Here is an 18,509-nt window from a genome sequence, read left to right as displayed (position 1 = left end):
TAGGAGTCCTTAAGGTTAGCATACATAGGTAGTAGTGCAAACGAGACCGGACAGTGAGTGTGTGTGTGTGGAGAGTCTTTGTAGTGGTGTTGATTGCAGTGCTGATGAGTGGCAGGTGGTGGTGATTAGTACTCCGGTGATTGGGTACGTGGGTATGGCAGTGAGGTGGAACCTGACGTGTCTGTTACAGCTCCCTCGTGAGGTTTATTTATTTATTTGACCAAAGAAGAAAAAAACAACAACATTTAGTCCTGGTCCGATTAGCGTTCAAATTTTATCACCAAACCAAAAGATACCGAACCTTAAGGCATAGGGATACATTCACAATGTGATAGGTCGGATTTTATGACGTATTGCCTATTTTGAGACAGAACTTACCGAACATCCAATACAATGCTGTGTGCTGAGGTAAATGCGCTCGTTGTGTGTGCGTAGCAGTGCGTAGCCTGCATGTGATGGTATTTTGGCCAGCTGGGAACTCGTGAAGAGCTTATAAAATGTGTAAAGTAGTCAAAACACCGGCGGGAATCCATCTGTCACACACAAATGATCTACTGCGTGGAGACGTGCGTCATGCCTGTCATGGGCAAACTTGCGACTATGACGAGAAAAACCGACATGGGTGAGGATTCTGTACTTTTTAGGGTCTCGTCTTCCTGTTTTCGTTTGGAAGCAGACCGAGACCCATCTTTTCAGCAGTCTCGGTCCGCTTGTTTGGTGCGCACCAGGGTTCGGATGGCAGGGTTCACATATGTTCAAATGAACCGCACTAATAGAGCAATCGCACCAGGGTTCGTTTTAATTGAACCAAACATGACAAGTGTGAACGCACCCTAAGAAATGATGGTAACTTTAACCAGTACCAAAGACTATAGAATAACACTCAAAGGGACTTTGACAGTACATTAGCAACATGCTAATGAAACATTTAGAAAGACAATTTACAAATATCACTAAAAATATCATGTTATCATGGATCATGTCAGTTATTATTACTCCATCTGCCATTTTTCGCTGTTGTCCTTGCTTGCTATAGTCTGATGATTCAGTTGTGCACAGATCCAGACGTTCTGCCCTTGTGTAATGCCTCAATCATGGGCTGGCATTATGCAAATATTGGGGGCGTACACCCCAAGTGTTACGTAACAGTTGGTGTTATGTTGAGATTCGCCTGTTCTTCAGAGGTCGTTTAAACAATTGAGATTTATATAAGAAGGAGGAAACAATGGAGTTTGAGACTCACTGTATGTCATTTCCATGTACTGAACTCGTTATTCAAATATGCCGAGGTGTATTCAATTTTCAATTCGATGGCACCTTTAAAATGTTCTTATACCAAACATGTTGATTCTTGGAGTACAGCCAGGTTTTTCCTATTAAGCATATCTGTCATATTAGCAGAACACGTTTTACACATGAGGAAAACTAATGTTTAGTCAATAATTAAAGAAGATCCATGATTCTAACTTTACTTGGCCTTATGAAAAAGTAGTTTTTGTAATTGTTTAACCATAGCATTTGTTACAATAAGGATATAATTAAAGATAGACCATTGATGGCTCCTCATTGCATGCTTAGGGCAATGTTAATTTTTTCTCTCTTTATTAAATCTATTGCCTTAATAGATTATATATTATAAATTCTTGAACAAGTTAGTTAAAATGTACTACAATAAATACAATAGAACGTGATAAATTCTAGGAAAGGTGGTCATGAGAAGTTTAAAAAACTTGCAGGATCATCATCATGTTTTCCCCTCTTTTCATCTTTCATCATCTTCATCTTTCATCATCTTTCGTCTTTTTACTAGCTGTTTTTAGATCATGATGACTTTCTCCATAACGTTTTACTACATTCTGAATAGAATTCAAATGAAACCGCGTGGGTGTTTGAATTCAGATTGCGATCTTTTTATGATTAATCATGCAATTTTATCGCACTATGTTTTTGCACTGAATCGGTTTTGTTTTCGTAGGCTATTGAGTGTAAATACAGAAATCCCTTAATTTCTGAAAAAAAATCAAACCAAATTTGAACTGGAACGCCATCCCCCCTTTAAATTCACTCCGGGGACGCCGTCCCCCCGCGTTACCCCCCATTTACACCCCTGTATGTGTATATATATATATATATATATATATATATATATATATATATATATATATATATATATATATTTTATTTATTTATTTATTTATTTATTTATTTATTTATTTATTTATATTTATTTTATTTTTTTAAAGTTTATTGATCCAAAATGTTTTTATTCATTTTTTTCTATATCTTTGAGAGTGTTCATACATCATGGCTGTGAATGTTTATCCACATTGCCTTTCATTTATTTAAAAAAGATAAAATCATTGTCAGTTTCGTATATCACTTGACAGGCAGTTTGGTCGGTTTATTAGAAAGTAGACTAGATAAATAGATAATAGATAAGTAGATAAATATCGATAATGACTATGCGATAATGACTATGCACAATATTGTAATCACCGGCACTTCAGAATACTGTAAATATAATTTATTACCAAATATTAATTTTTTATAAGGCAATTAAGAATACTTTACCCATCAGTTGTATAAAATGCACAACACCGCTGTATTCTGCGTCAAAAGGACACACCCTCAGATGTAAACAATCCCAACGTGCACGAGAAGCACGTGGCGGAACCAGTGAAAGAGACGAGCTGAATTAAAGTGCGCGTTCACTCTGTGCCTATTAGAAAGATGCTTCTCTGTGCTGTGTGTATAAAATAAAAGTTGTCTTAAGCCACGGGTAGACTATAGCCAGGCCTTACTTCATTTTCCGTGTCCCACTCCATCTTGTGCACAGTTCAGCGCGCGAACCTTTCAAAGTCCATGCGCACTCGCTAGTGGACTGCTGTTTTTCAAGCACCCCCACGCCCAGCTCTTTGGAGGTATAGTGAGATTATCAACAAAACACCAAGGAAGGAGAGTGCCCACCGGATGACCCCAATGAAGGGATTACCCTTACTCCCCACTCAAGATGTTAACAAAGTGCCGATTATTCTAAGGGATTGTACTATTAAGTCCTATATGCTCAACACAATAAAAAACAATTGTAATCATTTAAAAGGATTGAAATTCATTTTAAAGGACCTTTATTGCATTGATGGTTCCATGAAGAACCTTTAAATCTGTGCAAAATTCTCATTACACAAATGATTCTTTATATTGGAAAAAGATTCTAAGAAAAAAAAAAATGGTTCTTTTAACAACTGTTCACCTAAAGGTTCAAGGAACCAAAAATTGTCCTTCTATGGCATCATTGCGAAAATCCCCTTTTTAAGAGTGTATGCCAAGATACACATGTGGCCAGGTATCTGTTGAATTATTCATCACATGATCGATTGATCCGTGTTGTTAAATGTATCAGTTAATTTTTTACAATACAATACAAAATATGAAGACATTGCACAAAGGTATGGGGAAAGATTATCTGAGTTCAGGCTTTACAATCGTCTCCTTCCCTCTTCCTGTGAATCAAAACACTCACTGAATCATCCCAAATATGACTCACATCTACTGTATGTGAGCACAGGGGTCTGCACAGAGACAGGTGTGAATTAGATGGGCAGATTCTCTGACTGGTTCAGCACAACTGACATACACTTTCAGTAATCAGGTGTCAAAACAGTTGGTAGTTTGTATTTTAGTCCTGTGTACATAACACTGGTGTCAAAAGTATTCACATTCATTACTCAAGTAGAAGTATAGATACTAGGGTTTAAAAATACTTCTGTAGAAGTTGAAGTATCAACTCAAGCGTTTTACTCAAGTAAAAGTATAAAAGTACTGGTTTCAAAACTACTTAAAGTATAAAAGTAAAAGTAATGTAGGGGAAAAAATGCCATTAAGGACAAAAGCTTAGGCCGTGCCACAGGGGCCTATTGTGTACTCCACCTCCTCAAAAAAACATTTTTCTAAAGGCCATAATGACCATAATGTTCTTTAAAATGTTAATGTTGAAAAATTTGGGATGCACTAGGCTACCCGTTTCAGCCGCATATATGTCCATTGAAAATGAACGCATTTTAGTACAATGCAAATACATTAAAGCACCATATATGTGTACTACTGACATTAACATGGGTTTCATGGAGTGGAAGATATCATGACTAGTTGCCTATAAGTATTCTAATGGTGCAAAAAGTCAAAATTCAGAGGCATTAATAACCTTTATTGGAATGTAAATGTACATCCAAGCTTAACTGCAGAAATTTGTGAGGGCAACGGACAAGAAAAATGCGGGTAGTTTTGGTGTACCCAGGGCAGGCTTAGTAACAATCAGGGCTTGACATTAACACCTGCCAGCTGTTTTCAGCTGTTTCAGTTCACACCGCACCAACAAACGCCAGCAAACTCTCTGTTGGAGTTTTTTGGATAGGTGTTGGCGTTGGTCGGAGTCTGTTTACCCGACTGAACATGTTTAAAGGTGCCATCGAATGTTTTTTTACAAGATGTAATATAAGTCTAAGGTGTCCCCTGAATGTGTCTGTGAAGTTTCAGCTCAAAATACTCCATAGATTTTTTTTAATTAATTTTTTTAACTACCTATTTTGGGGCATCATTAAATATGAGCCGATTTATGCTACTGCCCCTTTAATTCTCATGCTCTCTGCCCCCAAGCTTGCGCTTGCCTTAAACAGTACATAAACAAAGTTTACACCCTCAAATGGATCTTTACAAAGTGTTCGTCATGCATGCGGCATGCATGCGTCGGATTATGTGAGTATTGTATACTGTTATATTGTTTACATTCTGAATGAATTTGAGGCTGTGCTCTGTGGCTAACAGCTAATGCTACACTGTTGGAGAGATTTATAAAGAATGAAGTTGTGTTTATGAATTATACAGACTGCAAGTGTTTAAAAATTAAAATAACGACGGCTCTTGTCTCCGTGAATACAGTAAGAAACGATGGTAACTTTAACCACATTTAACAGTACATTAGCAACATGCTAACAAAACATTTAGAAATACAGTTTACAAATATCACTAAAAATATGATGTTATCATGAATCATGTCAGTTATTATTGTTCCATCTGCCATTTTTCTCTATTGTTCTTGCTTGCTTACCTAGTCTGATGATTCAGCTGTGCACATCCAGACGTTAACTGGCTGCCCTTTTCTAATGCCTTTCATAATGTTGGGAACATGGGCGGGCATATGCAAATATTGGGGCGTACACCCCGACTGTTACGTGACAGTGGGTGTTATGTTGAGATTCGCCTGTTCTTCGGAGGTCTTTTAAACAAATGAGATTTATATAAGGAGGAAACAATGGAGTTTGAGACTCACTGTATGTCATTTCCATGTACTGAACTCTTGTTATTTAACTATGCCAAGATAAATTCAATTTTTGAATCTAGGGCACCTTTAATCGGCGTTTGTTTGGTCGTCTGAGCATCCAACAAACTCTGACGTAATCTGACCTGTTCACGAACCTTTGCCATGATGACGAGGCAAGTCCCCTTTAAAGACAGCTGTTTGATCGCGCCTGCGCCTCACGCGCACACAACAAAGCACTGGAAACGTGACATCGCAGCTTGTTCGTTATGAAAAATAAAATACAGTTTTAAAAAAAAAACATATAAAAGGTACAATAGTCTGTAGTGCAATCCGTGCCATTCAGCAAGAGCACTGCTCCACTTCACTGAAAGAGAGAGGTATACCATGAGAGCAATGCAGGTTTACCTTAAGTTTCGTTTTAAATTAATTCGTTTTGGCTTGTTTAGTTACATGGTTGTATATGACTATGTGTCACATAAATAAAAGGGTCGCGCTTAAAAAAATTTAAAAAAAAGTTTAAAAACCGGTATACGATTTAAACGTCTCTCTATCGAACTAACATTACGTTACCTAGCTTAATTTGCAGAGGACGAAGAGAAAGCACCCGTTTGATAGCCTAAATGAGCCAGTAGTGTAGAAATAATAACTTATAAGAAATCATCTTTTTTGAGTAATGCCCCCAACACTGACTATTACTGCGTTCACGTCACCTCGTATTTACCGGAATCTTGAGATGACAACACGTGACGTTATATTCGGAGCTGTTCACGTCCTTTTGGTCCTTGGACTAGGAATTATGCGTTTCCATGACACCACTATCAACACCTAAATGAATCTACAGCGGTCAGGTGGAACATGTGGGAGATCTCAGAAAACTACCAGCTTACAAGCTGTAATTACGATCTCTACGAGGACGTGAACGCTTTTTACAAGCTCGAATCTCGTAACTACAGGAATTACAAGGCCGTGAACGCACCTTTTAGTCCTCCTTGCTGGAGTGTGACGTGATTTGATGTGCAGGTGTGATGGATTACGTACAAACCAATAGGGTGTCAGAATGGTACGTTATATGTTTTATCTTCTCATCCAACCACAATCGAATTCACTCTATCCGGATGGCGCGATTTATCTGGATAGTTTTTTTTTTTTTTTTAAAGCCGGAATGAAAACAAGCCGAAATGAAATAAGAGTAACGAGGCTATTTTTAAAATGTAAGGAGTAGAAAGTACAGATAATTGCGTGAAAATGTAAGGAGTAGAAGTAAAAAGTAAGCTGAAAAATAATTACTCCAGTAAAGTATAGATACCCGAAATTTCTACTTAAGTAAGGTAACGAAGTATTTGTACTTCGTTACTTGACACCTCTGGTACATAATGACTGAACAAACACCATCAGAAATATGTCTCAATATGTTTCCATCTGCCACCTGTTACAGTAAACGGAGGACAGACACAGGTATCACTTAACACAGTCTTTATTTTGACCACAGGAGTGCAAGGAGAATGAAACAGGTGAGTGAAATGGTAGTAGAATGACTTGAACTGGGAATACTTGGAATAGTTACTGTCCTTTTCTTTGCAGGGAGTTAGACGCTGGAGACTGGAGATCGTTGGAGCACTTGGAAGCTGAAGGGAACACACTCACGAGGCAGACGAAGAACACAATGGGAATCGACACGATGGAGACAGGTAGGTATGCGAAGGGGAGTCCTTGAGTTAAGCATAAACTGGTATGGTATGCAAACGAGACCGGACATGGAGTGCTGTGAGTGTGAGTGTTTTATGGAGCTGCTGATGAGGGGAGTGATGAGGTGCAGGTGGCGGTGATTAGTATTCTGGAGATGGTGCGCGCTGTGATTGGGTGACGTTGGAACCTGACGTGTCTGTGACAGTACCCCCCCCTCCACGGCCCGCTCCAGAGGGCCGAGAACCCCGACGCCGTGGTGGTCGTCCTCTTCCCCGCGGTGCTGGTTTCTCAGGGTGACTGTCATGGAAGGTTTGGAGTAAACTGGGGTCTAAGATGTCGTCCCTTGGGACCCAGGAGTGTTCTTCGGGACCATATCCTTCCCAATCCACCAGGTATTCAAGCTGACCACCACGACGCCGGGAGTTCAAGATCTCTCGCACCTCGTACGCAGCTCCGTCTTCCACGATGAGTGGAAGGGGGGGTTTGGCGGGAGCCACGTCAGGTCCTGTGGGAAGAACAGAGGGATGGTGAGCTTTGAGGAGTGACACATGGAAAGTGGGATGTATACGGTACCCTTGTGGCAGCCGGAGTTGATAAGTGACCGGGTTGACTTGCTTGACGATGGGGAATGGGCCAATGAACCTGGGACTCAGCTTTCTGCAGGGCAGACGCAGTCTGATGTCACGGGTGGATAGCCAGACCATCTGACCAGGCTGGAATACTGGGGTGTTCGAGCGTCGGAGGTCGGCTACCATTCTGCGTCTGCGCAGGGCTCGTTGCAACTGGTGGTGAGCTGAGTCCCAGACCCTCTCGCTCTCTCGGAACCAGTAATCCACTGCAGGAACGTTGGAGGGTTCCCCATCCCAGGGGAACAGTGGGGGTTGGTAACCGAGTACGCATTGAAACGGTGTAAGCCCAGTAGTTGACTGTCGGAGAGAGTTTTGGGCGTACTCGGCCCAACCCAGGAACTGGTTCCAAGAGTCCTGGTGGTCATGACAGAAGGTACGGAGGAAGCGGCCAATCTCCTGAACCTTCCTTTCCGTCTGCCCGTTCGACTGGGGGTGATATCCAGATGTGAGGCTGACGGCCACACCTAGGAGTGAGTAGAAGGACTTCCATACACGGGATATGAATTGAGGCCCACGGTCGGAGACGATATCTTCTGGAATTCCGAAGTATCTGAAGACTTGGTTGAAGAGTATTTCGGAGGTCTCCATTGCAGTAGGTAATCCAGGAAGTGGAATTAAACGACATGACTTTGAGAACCGGTCCACGACAACTAGGATGGTGGTGTATCTGTCTGAGACAGGGAGATCAGATATGAAGTCCACTCCTAGGTGTGACCAGGGGCGATCTGGAACGGGCAGCAGAAGGAGTTTCCCAGCTGGCAGATGACGAGGAGACTTGGAGATGGCACACTCCCTACAGCCCTGCACGTACCTTCTGACGTCGGCTGCCATCCCTGGCCACCAGAAGCGTTCTTTCAGCAACGAGAGGGTCTCATTGGCCCCCGGGTGACCAGTGCCAAGTGACGTGTGGGCTGAGTGAATGGTGGGAGTGCGTCGTGTCCGTGGAAGATAGAGCAAGCCTGGTGGACAGCCCGGCGGAGGGTTAGTGGAGGCATTGGAGGAGGGAATGGTCTCTTCTGACCACGTAATGGGACTCACAATGAGGGAGCTAGGAATAATGGGTTCAGGTTCCTCAGTCTTTTCTTCTGGGGCATGCAGACGTGAGAGAGCATCCGCTTTCACATTTTTCGTACCAGGACGGAAGGAGATGGTGTAGTTAAAGCGGGAGAAAAACATGGCCCAGCGAGCTTGTCTAGGGTTCAATCTTTTCGCAGAGCGAAGGTACTCCAAGTTTTTGTGATCTGTTAATACCAAGAACGCATGCTTGGCTCCCTCCAGCCAATGCCTCCACTCTTCCAAAGCAAGCTTGATCGCTAGAAGTTCCCTGTCCCCGATGGAATAGTTGACTTCCGCCGGGCTGAGCTTGCGGGAGAAGGCGCATGGATGGAGTCTACTTGGGGTCCCCTGCTGCTGCGATAACACCGCTCCCACTCCGGTGGTCGATGCGTCCACTTCAACAATGAATTGTTTCTCTGGGTCAGGGTGTACGAGTAAGGGAGCGGTGGTAAAGGCTTCTTTGAGCTGGTTGAAGGCGTTGGTGGCTGCCGGGGTCCAGGACAGAGACTTGGGCTGGTTGCGGAGTAAGCTGGTAAGTGGATGGGCGATAGAGCTGTAACCTTTGATGAATCTTCTGTAGAAATTTGAGAAACCGAGGAAGCGCTGGAGTTCTTTAATGGTGGTGGGTTCTGGCCAGTTGGTAATGGATTCCACCTTCCTCTCGTCCATCCGGATGCCACTGTGGTCGATGTTATATCCCAGGAACGAAACGGAGGGTTGATGGAAAGTGCATTTTTCGGCCTTGAGGAACAGATGGTATTGGCGAAGGCGGGTGAGGACCTCCGCAACGTGTTGGCGATGTTCGGCCTGGCTCCGGGAGTAGATGAGAATGTCGTCTATGTAGACCAGGACAAACCGATGGAGAAACTCCCGGAGCACCTCATGAATGAAGTCCTGGAATACGGAGGGGGCGTTGAGTAGTCCATACGGCATGACCAAGTACTCGTAGTGGCCAGTAGGGGTAATGAAGGCAGTCTTCCACTCGTCCCCCTCACGTATCCGGATGAGGTTATACGCGCTGCGGAGGTCCAGCTTCGTGAACACAGTGGCACCACGGAGATGTTCTAGGGCAGCCGAGACGAGAGGAAGGGGTTAACGGAACTTCACTGTAATCTTGTTGAGTGCATGGTAGTCAATACAGGGCCGCAAGCCTCCGTCCTTTTTAGCCACAAAGAAGAAACTGGAAGAAGCAGGGGAAGTAGACGGCCTGATGTAACCTTGGGCGAGGGCTTCCTTGATGTAATCCTCCATTGCCTTCTCCTCCGGGATGGAAAGCGGGTAGATTTTTCCTTTGGGCACTGGTTCACCCGGAAGCAGGTCGATGGCGCAGTCCCATGGCCGGTGTGGAGGCAGCTTGGAAGCCCGCTGAGGGCAAAATACGTCGCTGAAGGGGGCGTAACACTCGGGGATATCCACAGAACGTTGTTCAACAGGACTTTCGATGGACGTGGCGCAGAGAGAGAGATCAGGTGAGGAGTTTGGTGGAACTGGCAGATCCGTCAAACAGTGCTTGAAGCAAGTGTCGCCCCACTTCAGGACTTCGCCCGTTTTCCAGGAGATGGTCAGATTGTGCTGCTCCAACCAGGGGCGCCCCAGAACCACGTCAGCGGTTGAATCCTCCAGAACCACCAGATGTGCCTCTTCTTGATGTAGAAGTCCAACTTGAATGTTAACGGGTCCTGCCACAAAGCGGACGCACTTACGGCTCAGGGGTCGGCCGGTTATGGAGCGGATCTTGTAGATTGTCGTAGTCGGAGAGGTCTTGATGCGGAGTTGACGGCAGAGGGCACCAGAGATAAAGTTGCCGGCGGACCCCGAGTCGATGAGCGTGACCACTGTAAGTGAAACATTAGCGGCAGTAAGATTGACGGCAGTAGTGAGTGGTTTCATCTTTTGAGTGGCAGGAATAATGGCACTCACCAGGGGTCGCGGCGGTCATGTGGGGCATGCAGCAATCACATGCCCCGGTTCACCACAGTAGAGACAGAGACGAAGGGTGAGGCGGCGGCGACGTTCTTCATAGGATAGACGAGAGTTTTCTACTTCCATGGGTTCTTGAGCTGGTTCTGGAGTGCTGATGGGTTCGGATCGGCAGAGTGGCACGGTGGAGAAGAACTGGTCCTGGTGCTCTTGGAGGCACGCCTGCATGCAAGTGGCGCAGCGGATGGAGAGCTGGATGAACTTTTCTAGGCCGATGTTATCCTCGCATGCAGCGAGTTGCAGCCACACCCGAGGTTCCAATCCTTGCCGGTAGTTCGTTATCAGGGCTTGTTCGTTCCATCCGCTGAGGGCTGCAAGCGTTCTGAACTGCAAAGCATAATCATAAACAGACATGGAGCCTTGTCTCAAATTATAGAGTTTCTCACCAGCTGAAGAGTCTGTGATGGGTTTCCCGAATACCTCCCGGAAGTGGGAAATAAACGACGAGTAGGATTGGGTTACAGCACCCTGCTGGGACCAGATGGAATCGGCCCATTTTAATGCTTTGCCGCTGAGCTGAGAGATAATGAACGCTATTTTGGCAGTATCACTCGGGTACAGGTGCGGCTGCATCTCCAGGACCAGTGTGCATTGCAGCAGGAATCCGCTGCAATCCTCCGCCGATCCTGAGTAGGGTGCCGGTTTGGCCATGGGACTGGCGTACGGCGGCAGTGAAGGAGGAGTGTTGACGTTCTCTGTGGGGCTAGCTGGTGCTGGTGCTGGTGAAGATGGAGGAACTGGAGATAGTGGCGATGGTTGAGTTATTAACGTGCGCCGAAGCGCATCCACCAAATCCTGAAAGGGATCAGGTTGGCTCATCCTGGGTCAGCGGTGTTGGTCCGGTCTTCTGTTACAGTAGACTGAGGACAGACACAGGTATCACTTAACACAGTCTTTATTTTGACCACAGGAGAGCAAGGAGAATGAAACAGGTGAGTGAACTGGTAGTAGAATGACTTGAACTGGGAATACTTGGAATAGTTACTGTCCTTTTCTTTGCAGGGAGTTAGACGCTGGAGACTGGAGATCGTTGGAGCACTTGGAAGCTGACGGGAACACACTCACGAGGCAGACGAAGAACACAATGGGAATTGACACGATGGAGACAGGTAGGTATGCGAAGGGGAGTCCTTGAGGTAAGCATAAACTGGTATGGTATGCAAACGAGACCGGACGTGGAGTGCTGTGAGTGTGAGTGTTTTATGGAGCTGCTGATGAGGGGAGTGATGAGGTGCAGGTGGCGGTGATTAGTATTCTGGAGATGGTGCGCGCTGTGATTGGGTGACGTTGGAACCTGACGTGTCTGTGACACCACCGTACTGCTATGATCAATTATTATGATAGATTGCACAGTTATAAATTATTGATTTCTAAAAGAACTTAAGTAGGACATTGCCAGTGATGTATAAGGTTTTAGGGGCTAATGAGCTATCATAGCTGCCATGAAAATAAATGTGTGTGTGTGTGTGCGCGTGCGTGCGTATGTGTGTTTGTATGCCATATATATGCACACATCTTTTTAATGTATATTGCAAGAACATATTTTTTGGACATGCATGGTATTCTTCAAAGTACCTTGGAGTTTATGAAAATGGTAATGATTTAGTACCACTGTATATAATTACCACAATATTTCATCCAATTTCATCACATTACCACTAGAGCACTCTGTAAGGGTTTTTCAATTCCTAGACAATAAGAGATTTACACATAAGAGATTTTGCAAGTTAAAAAAATAAATCACAGTCTGATGCCCTTCTAACACCAGCTATAGAGGGTAGAGAAACATTGTAAGTGACTATCGCAGGGCTTAATGTGGCAGCACTGATATACAGTGATCCTACAAAAACCCAGCAGCCGTGTCTCTGTATAGACCTGTGCTGCTGCTGAGCCAGGCAGGAGATTAAACATGAGACTGCTTGTCGATGACTCACATGCCAGCGTCTCTCTCTCTCTGCCCACTCTGAAGCCGTTGGAGAGTGTGTGTTCGACGAACAGAGTGTGGTGTGAAGGAGTTGCTGCCTCCTTGTCAGTTAGCCAGTTAGTTGCAATGACTTGCAATGTGCAATGAAAACATTTTGGTTACAATGGGATTTAGGTTACCTAACACACTCTTACACTAAGGGCCCTCAGGTTGTGTATTTATTGAAAACCATTTGATGATGGAAGAGATGAGTTTAATATCTAACTTTGGGAGAGACTGAGGCTAGTTGTCACAAAAGGAATGCTTTTTTTATAATCAGCGGTTTTGTATGTCAGCATCAAATATGCATCTCAAAGTTTTAAATTGCAGTACTGTACGTAAAGACCAATATCATCATATTTTTGTACATAGTTGTAAAAGTGTAAAATAAAACTACATTGGCATACATTCAGACCAGAGTCAACTATAAAATGAAGGCATTTCAACCGAAAGAGTTATGTTCTTTGTACAAAGTGTATATCTCAGATTAGGGCATGTTGTCACATTTTTATTCTGACAAGTTGTTTTGCAGTTGCTTTACCAGTGTTGTTGAACATCTTGGCAATATGTTGATAATAAACTGAATGTCAAAAAAAAAAAAAAAAAAAACACTACACTGAGAAATACTGACTGGAATAAAAAAGTTTGACAACTAGCAGGGGCACCCCTATATATTGCAAGTGTTCCATAGACAGAGAAAAACAACCATCAGATGTGTCCACAAAAGACCAAAGGGCGAGATGCCCAAACCAGAATACTGTATAAAGTTCAAACAAAGTCCATGTATATATAGATTACATAATTAAAGAAATCCCCAGTACTTTTAACTTCAGTACCGTTACAAAATAAACACATTTATCAGACCAAAAAGAATACAACTTTCACTTAATTACACAAGTTAAGACGAAGTTGATAAATTGTTAAGTCTGTTGCGGGTCTTTTAAAGTGAAATACACTACGTAGAAGCAACAAAAAGCTAGAGTAGAGAAGAACTTACAGAAGCTCCAGAAGAAAGTCGAAATGCACCTCATATTCATCTTTCCACATCTTTCACTTGAGATCAGGCATCAGTCCCGCGCGGAGCGAGAAAAATCCCTTCAACTCCATTCGCCTGCAGGCGCTTTGCGCATTGAGTAATCAGGATTTTCCCAAGTGGAATAAGTTTTCGACGCAGCTGCTGCTAAAAGGGGCGTTCTGGCGACGTGTGTCGCCGAATGCTGTTTTTAATTTCTTCGATAAATAAAAGTTTTGAGGCGAATAAAATTCAAAGCGAATGTGCGCGCGCGTTTGGCTCCGGCGTAAACGGCTTTCCAGAGTGAAGTTCCTCAAAGTCTGACACAAGGGAAGGGGGCGGAGAGAGTCGCTCTGGATGGATTGGATTACTCAATGAGTCCTGCCCGAGGCACATTTCCATATTTTCAGATGTTGAAGTAGTGATCTGGATCGGAGCCCGGGAGCACCAGGTTAGTGTGGACTGCCTCGCTCCAGCGTGTCTATTATCAGTTCTGCCTCTTCATTCCTCACGCTTACTGACGGCAAACTCTGATAACCTTTATTCATCAAAACATAACAAATATTTCAATATTCAAGCATTTGAATGGTAGCTAAATAACTACTAAACTTTAAAGTAAACAGTTTTGAGAAATAACGGTTTGGCATGCGGAGAGATCCCTGTTAGTTTTCTTGGTATAACTAAATTATTAATGTACTCCAGAGACTAACTTGAGCACATGAAAAATATAGATTATTCCAAGTCAGAAACATATTAAAGCACATAGACTTTGAGCTCGCAACAAAAATGAATCATGTGCCCCAGCATGTGCTAGCTACAACATTTCCATTCAGCAGTGACTCACCTCCAGACAGGCAGAATGGATACAGATAACGTCCAACACACTCACACACAGACCGTCATTTTATGACAAAATGTCCTCCGTTCGTTACACTTTATCTTTTGCATAAATTTGCAGTTCTCTCTTCAAGATTAGGATGTGAGGCCAAGCTCTGTGATGTACAGTAAAGTGTCTTGTTAGTGTGTGTGAGTGTAGTCCGCTCTCTGTGGTATTGGCATTCTTCAGTAAACTGCAGTCACAACATGTTTGTCCCTTTATCAACAAACATCAGATCATTCAGCTGAATGACCATCACAATTGGTTACAATAATCATCACAGCTGACGTCGGCCCACCATCAAAACTAATAATCATCCTTCTCTCTCGGTCACTCCCTGGCTGCATCCGAAAATTGCATACTTCCCTACTAGTATGTGAGAAAACAGTATATGATAAAAGACGTATGTCCGAATTCACAGTACTCAGTAGACAAAAAGTACCCGGATGACCTACTACTTCCTGCGAGATTCTGAGGGTGCATACGTTGGACACTTTGGCTGCGTCTTAAAACCAAGGTAGCTGTCTTGCTGCCTCGCTGTCTTATAAGAGAATGATTTGTACGGCAGCGTTTGTGCATGAAGGCACCTCACGAAACTGATTTTGGACAGACTTCTGAGGCAGCGTAACAGTTTAATGATCTACAGTACTGCCACGGAAGAGGATTTATGAATGACAGTGAAGCGACACAACTGATGTAGGTCACATTATAATAACAGCATGGTGAATGTAGTACATCCAGATTACATTCACACTACTACTCAATCTATAGACGTTATGTCGCCCCACCCCTTTTCAGCGCTGCTCGTTGTCTTTTGTCTTCTGGTTTGTATTTCCACAGCAATCTTACGTATTTATGAATGAACTGCTCGTTTTAAAATCTTCTGGGTCTACTGATAACTGATAACTTTCATCAACTGTACAACAAGTCAATCCACTTCACCAGCTAATTATTCTTTGACAGCGATGCCATAGAAACGTACAGGGCTACCACAAAAACGGAAGTTCAAATCAATATTATAAAGATGGCGGCGCACAGGGATGGGCAGTATTTATGATACATGTATTTCAAATACGTATTTTAAATACAAAATAGTATTTTGTCATTTGTATTTGATAGGGTTGATGAAAATGGCTTTTTATTTTGTATCAAAATAATTTAGTTTCTTGTATTTTTGTATTTTTAAAATACTGTAAAATATTTTGTAAGAAGTCTACATGATGACATCATAAAACTGTGGCCTCTGATTGGTGCATACTTAGTAGTTTGCCCAGACTTGTTGGGATCAGATCAGAAAATTGATCCATATGGAAGAAGGTAAGAAACGTGCAGTCTGCCAGCTTTCCATCATTTTTTTGCATAAATTGCTATAATTCTTAACAGTTCATGTTAAGTTTTGGTGTTCGTTTTGGTAGCCTAGGCTAAATAGTATACCAATTTACATAATGTTCTTGAAAACCATTATACCGAGCAGCAGCCCCCTATATTTATGATTAACAATCAAATGATTAATAAGTTAGAAACTAGTTGCTATGAATACAGGAGCCATCAGTTGTCTTCTTATGAATGACTTGTCATTGAGTCAGTGTTGCTGATGCAAAGTAGACCCTTCGTTACCAAACACCAAGTAAATAAATTAGTATATAATTATGATTTATTCGCAAACATTAAACTGTTGGTTTCTTTAACATTAACCTTCATCTGGGAGATCACAGGGATATGTGAATGTAACGAGGTTAGTAGATGGGGGAAGAAGGGGGCGGGAACCGGCGAACATTCAACAAACTTTAATATAAAATAAACAAACAAAACGAAAGTAATGCCGGCAGACCCTCGCGGACGTCTGCCGGCCACACAAACATAATAAAACATAAAATAAAGTCCAGGCCTGGTCCTCTCTCGTCCTTCATTGTAGTCGCTCCTCCTTTTATGCCTCCGGAGCTCCTCCGTGAGAGACTCGAGGCCAGCACGCCTCGCAGGTGACGCTCATTATCACTCGCGTCACCGGCCTCGCGCCGTTCCCTCACGGCTCTCGCCCGCCCTGTTCGTCACAGTGAATATTTGATCTGTTAAAGCCACAATATGTATATTTTCGCCGCTAAAGGTCGCTTATTCAAAACAAAGGAGTAACTTGATGACGCCTTGATTTCACAGAATCATGGGAGGTGTTGTCTTCACATCTACAGCCGGTTGAAAAGAATCGGGACGGAACATAAATCTTGTTAATGGATGAGATTATTAACATTACTGTTAGGGATGCACCACTACCATTTTTTAAGGACCAAGTACGAGTACCGATACTTTTTTTTTAGTACTCACCGATACCAATACCTATACATTTATTAATTTCTCTCTCTCTCTCTCTCTCTCTCTCTCTCTCTCTCTCTTTGGTCATGTTGCAGTTTTTCCAAGCACAACACAGTGAGTGAACTAATGCATGTAGGACAGCTTCTTTATTATTACTCTAATGAAAAAAGTAATAATTTATGTGCTTTTCACAAACTTAAAGAACAAAACAACGCAACAAAACAACAATGACAACCAGGGTTGGGCAAAAATACATCAAAATGTATTTTTTAAAAAAATTCCAAATACCTTAGTTTTAAATGTATCAAAATACAGCAGCCACACAATGTATCAAAATAAACTACTGTATTTTTGTATTTTAAAAATACTACAAAATACTTTTACAAGGGAGGATGAAATTTCTTCACAAACCTTCCATCAATTGTCCTATTCGATCGATCCCTTCACCATTACACTCAGTTGATCAAGTACACAGTGTTTGATAGCAACAGCTTTTCTCTGCCTGTGTCATGCAATAAATCTGACATATGCAACCAGTTAAAGGCACAATATGTAGGATTTTTAGAGTAAAATAATAACAGTTATATATTTTGTTGACTTGTGTACTTAAATTATCCCAAATGTTTAAAAGAATGTTTAAATCCAGAGTAATAAGCAATTTTACCCAGGACACAGGCTGTGTCTGTGTGTGTCTAATAGCAGCCGCCAAGCAAACACAGAGTAGCATTATAACAACTTTCAACACACAAATGTATGTAATATGATAAACAGCGCTGTGTTACCCCACATACGCTATACGCTAAATGCAAAAGCGGCGACTGTGGCATAATAAAAGTTCTGCTGCTGTCGAGACATGTCACACTCATCTCACATTAGCAATCTCTCTAGCGGTCTCGTTCAGCTCCAACATCACCCGGCCGCCCTGCTCTGCTTCATACTACAGTAACATTAATAATCTCATCTATGAACATGATTTCTGCCCCCGAGTCCCAACCTGATTCTTTTCCAATGGCTGTAGACGTGAAGACAACACATCCCATGATTCCACAAAATCAAGGATAAGCAACTGAATAAGTGACCTCTAGCGGTGAAAATATACATATTGTGTCTTAAACAGATAAAATATTTCACATGTAATCTCCCAGATGAAGGTTAGTTTTAAAGTAACCAACAGTTTAATTTTTAACAGTTCGCAAATTACTTATAATTGTATCCTAATTTTTAATTTAAAACTTTTTACAAAGTATTTTACAGTAGGCCTATTTTAAAAATACAAAGTGAAGAGTTTCGTTGCAAAACGAGATAACTCCGTTTTTAACATTTGTCAAAACATGTTTATTATTATGTTATCATGTTATTATTTTGTTTTATGGTGCTACTTAACTGTATTTTTTTAAGTTATGAAGGTTTAAATCAAAACAAACCAACTGCAGTTGAATTGATATTAATTGGAATGCACAACCAAAAAACAAGATTTTTGAAAAATTTAAAAAACAGAGTTATCTCGTTTTGCAACGAAACTCTTCAAATACAAAGCCATTTTCATCAACCCTCTCAAATACAAATTACAAAATACTATTTTGTATTTGAAATACATGTATCATAAATACTGCCCATCCCTGATGACAACTATGTGTGCATGACCATTCAGGCATGAGGAGAACCGATCACACGCTGTCTGA

At 42.3% G+C, this 18,509-nt stretch overlaps 1 protein-coding gene across 4 annotated transcripts in view; it reads right to left on the bottom strand.

Moving 5' to 3' along the window:
• The window catches only part of psd2 (pleckstrin and Sec7 domain containing 2), a 355,353-nt gene that overhangs the window by 296,303 nt on the left and 40,541 nt on the right, over positions 1 to 18,509 (bottom strand). The window contains exon 1 of one of the 4 annotated variants that reach the window (XM_067390749.1): positions 13,629 to 15,276. The exons of 1 other annotated variant lie outside the window; for it this stretch is intronic. In XM_067390749.1, coding sequence (XP_067246850.1) covers positions 13,629 to 13,678 — 50 coding nt within the window. In that variant the 5' untranslated portion in view covers positions 13,679 to 15,276. Of the gene's footprint in view, positions 1 to 13,628; positions 15,277 to 18,509 lie in introns of those variants that run through there. 2 more of the 4 variants (XM_067390744.1, XM_067390737.1) reach the window with 2 other exon arrangements.

Source organism: Chanodichthys erythropterus, chromosome 1 (assembly GCF_024489055.1).
Source record: "Chanodichthys erythropterus isolate Z2021 chromosome 1, ASM2448905v1, whole genome shotgun sequence".
Classification (NCBI taxonomy): domain Eukaryota; kingdom Metazoa; phylum Chordata; class Actinopteri; order Cypriniformes; family Xenocyprididae; genus Chanodichthys; species Chanodichthys erythropterus.
This window is presented reverse-complemented; position numbering and strand designations above follow the sequence as displayed.